At 51.8% G+C, this 6,000-nt stretch overlaps 1 protein-coding gene across 2 annotated transcripts in view; it reads right to left on the bottom strand.

Moving 5' to 3' along the window:
• Positions 1-987: 987 nt before the first annotated feature.
• The window catches only part of Tmem131l (transmembrane 131 like), a 132,679-nt gene continuing 127,666 nt past the window's right edge, over positions 988-6,000 (bottom strand). For both annotated transcript variants that reach the window (XM_087899434.1, XM_087899435.1), the window contains exons 32-35: positions 4,520-4,640; positions 3,389-3,480; positions 1,969-2,108; positions 988-1,416 (exon numbers count right to left, since the gene is read on the bottom strand). In XM_087899434.1, the coding sequence (XP_087755560.1) occupies positions 1,144-1,416; positions 1,969-2,108; positions 3,389-3,480; positions 4,520-4,640 (626 nt within the window). In that variant the 3' untranslated portion in view covers positions 988-1,143. The remainder of the gene's footprint in view (positions 1,417-1,968; positions 2,109-3,388; positions 3,481-4,519; positions 4,641-6,000) is intronic.

Raw genomic sequence — 6,000 nt, 5'->3', positions numbered from 1 at the left:
TTATGCCACTCAGCTTTCAAAGTTTACCCTGCGGCATGCACTGATGCCACTCCTATCTAAGACAGGAAGTAGTCTGTTGCTTGAATGTAACATGGTTTATTATCTGTCAATAAACACATACGCTGTTTCTACTCTGATTTTTTGTTTCTTTTTGTGTGTGACTAATGCCAGGGACATGGGTATTAAGGAATCAAAGTCCTTGTCTCTCATCCTCTAGAAGCAAAATTAAACAAGAATAAATGAACAGTATTCGGCCCTGGAGGATCCTGACGCGGCGACCAGAGGACTCCCCCAAACTCCAAGCCTAGAAGGCTTTGACTCCCCAAAAGGGTAGCCCTGAGCTTGTACGCTATCTGTCTCCCTCCAGGGCTCCCTACGCAACCACAGTAACGGGAACATGCTGCAGACGAACAAGGACAGCCCCTCACTCAAAAGCCATTCCAACCTGAATCCCCAACAAAGACAAAGTGGGATATAAAAATAAGCTTTTATTCAAAGTTGAAAATGTTTCCAAAGTTTATACATACTGCCACCTCTGAGGAGGCTTCTGGCACCAGTGACAAGCAGACAAGCTGCTCTGCCACCAGCACCCCACTCCCCTAGGTACTAGTGCTGAGGAACGCCCACTTCCCAGAAGTCCAGCACTGACTGGCCTGGCGAGGGCCAGGGACAACGGTCACCACAGGACAACAGAAAACAGCACCTTCCCGGAAACACCTCCACCAGGGCAGGGACTTCCTTCTGGGGCCTTTCTCCCAGCCTTCATCTTACTGGCTTCAGGGACAGCCTACTGGGTCCTCTTCAAGAGCAGTGACCGCCAGAGACATGGCTGGACTAAGTCAATGCTCTGCAGTGTCCCCAGGGTTCTGATGCTTAGACAGAGTCGCAGCCGCTCCCCGACCCCTTCCTACACGGTGGAAGCTTTGATCCCAGGATGCCAAGTCTCCGACGCTCATTTAAGAAGGGTTCAAATAACAAGCACCCAGATTTAAAAAAACAAAAACAAACAAACAAACATTTATTTTTTATATATATATAAAAGTGCCAAAATATCCACCAATGTCGTACTCTATCTCAACAACCAGTTTACGCTAGGAATCAAAACGCAAGGCCCTTTATTCACATCGCTCAGAGCGGACTCCGTCACGCGTTTCCGCAGTAGCTGGAGTCCCGGGACAGGGGGAAGCTGGCATTGCGATTCGCGGTGCTAGTCCAGATGTCCAGGTTCATGTAGGCACGGAACGGGTTAAACCCCGGGTAGTACTCCTTGCACATGACCTGGTTTTCCATGTGGGTCGAATGTTCCGTGGTGGGGCTGATGGGGCAGCAACTTTCATACACGTCGCTTTGTGGTGCCCAGATGGAACCAAAAAGTCCAGACATGGGAGACAAACTTCGGGTGCTGGTGAGGTAGGACTGAAGTGCAAACGAGGAAGGGGAAAAAAAAGAGCAAAAGGGTTAAAAATCAAGAAGGGGATTTCAAGGTGTAACACGGAGACAGCCCAGACACGCAGGGGATGCAGTTGTGTCCTGTCTACCCCGTTACCTGGGAGCTGTGGGAATGTTACCAAACATTCTGGGTTGTTCTAGGAGGCTATGACATTTTCATGTAATTGAGTAAGTATACTTGTAATCCAGAGGCCTCAGCCATATGTCCTTCGTGTGAAAAAGAATGTGTAGCACGGACATGAGAAGGATCAGCGTTGGGCAGTCCCGACTGACCTGTGGAACATCCTTTTCACAGCTGGAGGGCTGTGGAGGCCACTGTGTCCCAGACTGACTTCCTGCCCTGTCTGCAGCCCCCCACCATCTGTCTACACGGTACATCCTTCATGACGCTGACACTGCTCTTGTGTATAAACCCACCAGCTCTGCCTGAGGGGAACTCACTGCCAAACGGAGCAGGGAACAAGAGTATGGAAGCCTCGGAAGGAAGCATCGAAGGAGAGAGGGGAGAGCAGCACTCACCGGAGAGTTGACAAAACTGGCATGTTCCCAGGCAGTGGGGTCGCCAGCTTGGGAGTTCCAGGTAGAGTGAGCGCTGTGGCCAACAAAGTCGGTCTGAACTTTGGAGGGACAGGGGAAGCCATTGGCATAATTCATGTTTTCTGTAGGGGAGGGGAGGAGGAATGTGTTCACAAAGCACTGAGCTACCACTCTTGGAAGCTTTCTGGGATTTACACACTGGCAGTGAAAGGCAGCCCTAACATGTGAGTCCCGTGTGCTTCCCCACCAATCTGTGGGTTAAGACACACCACCTGGCTGGGCTAAGGTGTCTGTACTGGCTCATTTCATGGGATATTTCTAAGGTACAAAATTTACTTAGAAGTGAACAGTCCAAAATCCTTACCCACCATTAATGCCCCAAGACACGCAGTGCGGGTGATGGAGTCCCAACCCACCCTACTAATCAGCTGCCCCTCCAACCTCAGCCACCGGCATCTGTACCACATGGCCCGGTAAAATCACTGTAAAACCAAGTACTTCCAGATATCACCAAGGAAATGTGAGATAAAATCCTCACAATCCTAGGGAGAAAGTTACTGAGGTGCCCCCTTGTGGTGTACCTGCAGTGACGCATGTGTCAGAACCGAGAACACGGACACAGGACTTCCTTATTCCTTGTTGGGCAAGGTAGTACCAGCAAGAGATCCAACTGTACCTTTCAGTTTTCAGGTGATCACGGAAATCCCCTGACTCTTAGGTTACTGACTGTGGCATATGATTTGAGGCCAAGCATCTCTAAGTATCCACTGTTCCTGCTCCAGGCCCCTTTCCCTCCTGCTGCTGGGCTTCCCACACCACTGGGGTAGAGTAAGGCATGCTGAAGAAGAACAAGTCTGTACCCCATAGGAGACTTGCCAGCAGAAGAGTGCCCAACTGCCCAACAGATAAACTACCCTGCTGGGGCTACAGAGATAGAAATGACCCAGTTTTTACCTAATTAACAGGACCAAGCGGGGTAAGGTTACATATGGAAGCCCCAGGTACCAGAATGAGGGCTGTTGTGTGTGTGGGGGGGGGTCATTCAAAATCGCCTCTTTCGGCGTGCACAAGTGGACCCAAGCAGCAGCCTCCTGAAAGATTACCCTGTCTGTTCACCATGAGCTGCTGGTAAGCGCACACCCCTTGCCCTGACTCTGAGAATGAAGGATCACCTCATCTGCTCACCGTGAGCTGCTAGGGTAAGCACACACTCCTTGCCCTGACTCTGGGAAGGAAGGATCACCCCATCTGCTCACCGTGAGCGGCTAGGGTAAGCACACACCCCATGCCCTGACTCTGGGAAGGAAGGATCATCCATTCTGCTCACCGTACGGTAAGCGCACACCCCATGCCCTGACTCTGGGAAGGAAGGGGTGTCGCTGGCACTGGTCGGGGGCTTTACCTTCTGGAAAGGCATTGTAGTCGTTCAGTTCCAACGGGCAGTACACGTTGGGAAACTGGCCCTCACAGGATGCACTCCAATCAATGAAACTGCTACAAAAAACAAACACAAACAAGGTCCCGTTTCAAAACCAGCGCACTAAGAGATCAAGTAAAGACAGAGGCACTAGCTCTGCTGTCTAGTTCTCCTCTGCAGATCCCCAGTTTAGGGGAATAAACTATGTGTTTGTCAAGTCGGCGTCAAAGTTTATTTTCTTGCCAATGACATAGGGCAGTTGGCTGGGTCAAGGGCAAGCTGCCTTCCTAACCACATGCGCTAGCTAGACACAGAACCGGGCTGCAGCTGTCGTAGCGCCATGGAAAGACAAGGGGATACCACAGTATCTCAGCACGTATCTGAAGGGCTTCACCATGTCGGTTCTGCCAACCAAACGTCCAGCTGTCCCTCAGAACACTAGCAGCACTCAGCTTGGAAAAGTCTCCATTACAGCCTGGGGCTGAGATGGTGACCTCTACAGACTAGACGCTCATTACAGACATAGGCAGGAATACTGCTGCAATGAGCTAATCCACGCCTTCAGGCGGACCCTGTGACAACAGAATGTCACGTTTGCCAGGTCCCCTGACGAATACAATACCGTAGGGCACATAGAAGCAGCTGCTACTGTGTATCAATTTTCTGATGCCAGGCTCTCGGACCAGTTTAGTTTGTAAATGCATTCAAGAATGAGCCATGGGGCCGGGCGGTGGGAGCACACCTTTAATCCCAACATTAGGGAGGCAGAGGCAGGTGGATCTCTGTGAGGTCGAGGCCAGCATGGTCTACAGGCCCCAAAGCTACACAGAGAAACCCTGTCTCAAAAACTGAAAACAATGAGCCATGGGAAGATGAAGATCTGCCAGGAGTAGGAAATGTAAACATGTTTAAACGTGTCCCATGCATGAGATCACATGATTTACTACTTTAATTTCATGTTTCTCACATAGCTGTTTTGTTAAACAGCACAACATAACTCCAGAAGGCAGAAAACACACAGCTCCAAGGCCCGGTCCTGGTGTCTGTGAGGAAGCCCTAACAGCTCTGGCTGCAGGGCCTTAGGCCAAGCAGAGCTGTATGGGGCAGTGGGCCTACCTATCAGGGATGGCGGCAGGTTCCTGTGATGTGCCCGGCGCATCGCTCTCCACGGGGCAGCTGAAGCTGCTGGTCAGACACACGGGCTGGGGCGGCCACAGGCCTCCAGGTGGATACAGACCTGAGGAGAATGAGAAGGGAAGCTCAGGCGAGCAGAAACGCAGCATGGCAGAGTCTGTGAGGCAATTTTCAGTTGGGTGGTCCAGGCCTCACTGAGGAACATTCTTCTGAAAGTGTGGCTGAGGGTGGGGAATGAGTCACAAGTGTCCTGAAAGGGAGGGAGGGACTAGAGGCTGACAGGACTGGCACTGTGCCTTGGCAGGAAAGCCTTGGATGACGAGCATCAGGAGTGTGGTCACAAGTTCCCACGGGTACACCCATTTCTGCACATCTTGCCAGCAGAAGCTCTGGGGTCTATTCTGGACGATCTTTCCAGAGACATTCGCTAAGTCAAAGCCGCAGAGAGCTGGGCCTCCAGCAGAGCAACGGGCAGACACCCTGCCGCTGGAGAGAAGACTTGGGCCCCCAGGCCCAAGGTTCCCTCTCCTGCCACATCTATACCCACCTTGTTCAGGTGTCTTTCTGGGGCTGCTCAGGATACTTGACACTACGGGAAACATTGGTGCAGCTGGCATAGCCCTACGTCTAAGACAAAATTGCAACCATCCCTCTGGGGGCCTAGGCTCCATTCTGTCACACAAGCTGCCAGTTTAGGAGGACCGCGCCCTCGCTGCCAGGCTGTCTCTGCACTGCATGCAACATGTCTACTTCTCATGACCAGTGGAAGGAAGGACTATATCTGGGCCACCACTGCCTGTCAGATAGTGGGCTCTGCCACACCACACGGGGCATGGCCAATGTCCACCTGTGGCTGTACTACTAACACATGGCAGGCTCGAGAAGACAACGCTTCCCGCCCATTATTAAGACCAGGAATGCACGGGGTCTGTACGACCTCTGGGGCAATGCAGGGAGAGCTGACAGAATGCTGCTCGTGCTCCTGGCTGCACCATGAGTCTTGACTCGGGGCTTCCTGGCCCTGACATCACGGCACATAGTGAAAAGGGAGACAGCAGGAGCAGGATGCCCATTAGGAAGTGACCGATAAGGATAAGGCAAGCATTAAATAAGGACCAGGATTGCCAGGAGCAGGGTAGTCAGGGAGGAGGGGGTGAGCAAGCTGCCAGACACTACAGAGACTGGGAAGGCCAGGGGGACCGGAATAAGACAGGGAGTCATGTGTGAGACACAAGAAAGAAAAGACCCAGGATGACTCGGGTTTGGGACCTAGCTAGGGAGAGGGATAGAAAACAGAGCGCTTGGTCCACAGTAGCTGCTAGAACTTCAGGAAAAGATGTTAAAGCAGAAGTTGCCTGTAAGAAGTGTCCAAGGTTCGGGAAAGAGGAGCAAACTGAAGATACTGATCTGAGAGGTGTCAGAACTTAAGGCAGGGCTTGAAGTTTTACATGTGGATGAGACTG

This window comes from Myodes glareolus, chromosome 20, assembly GCF_982192425.1.
Source record: "Myodes glareolus chromosome 20, mMyoGla1.1, whole genome shotgun sequence".
Lineage (NCBI taxonomy): Eukaryota > Metazoa > Chordata > Mammalia > Rodentia > Cricetidae > Myodes > Myodes glareolus.
Note: the sequence above shows the minus strand (reverse complement) of the source record. Positions and strands in the feature narration are given on the sequence as shown.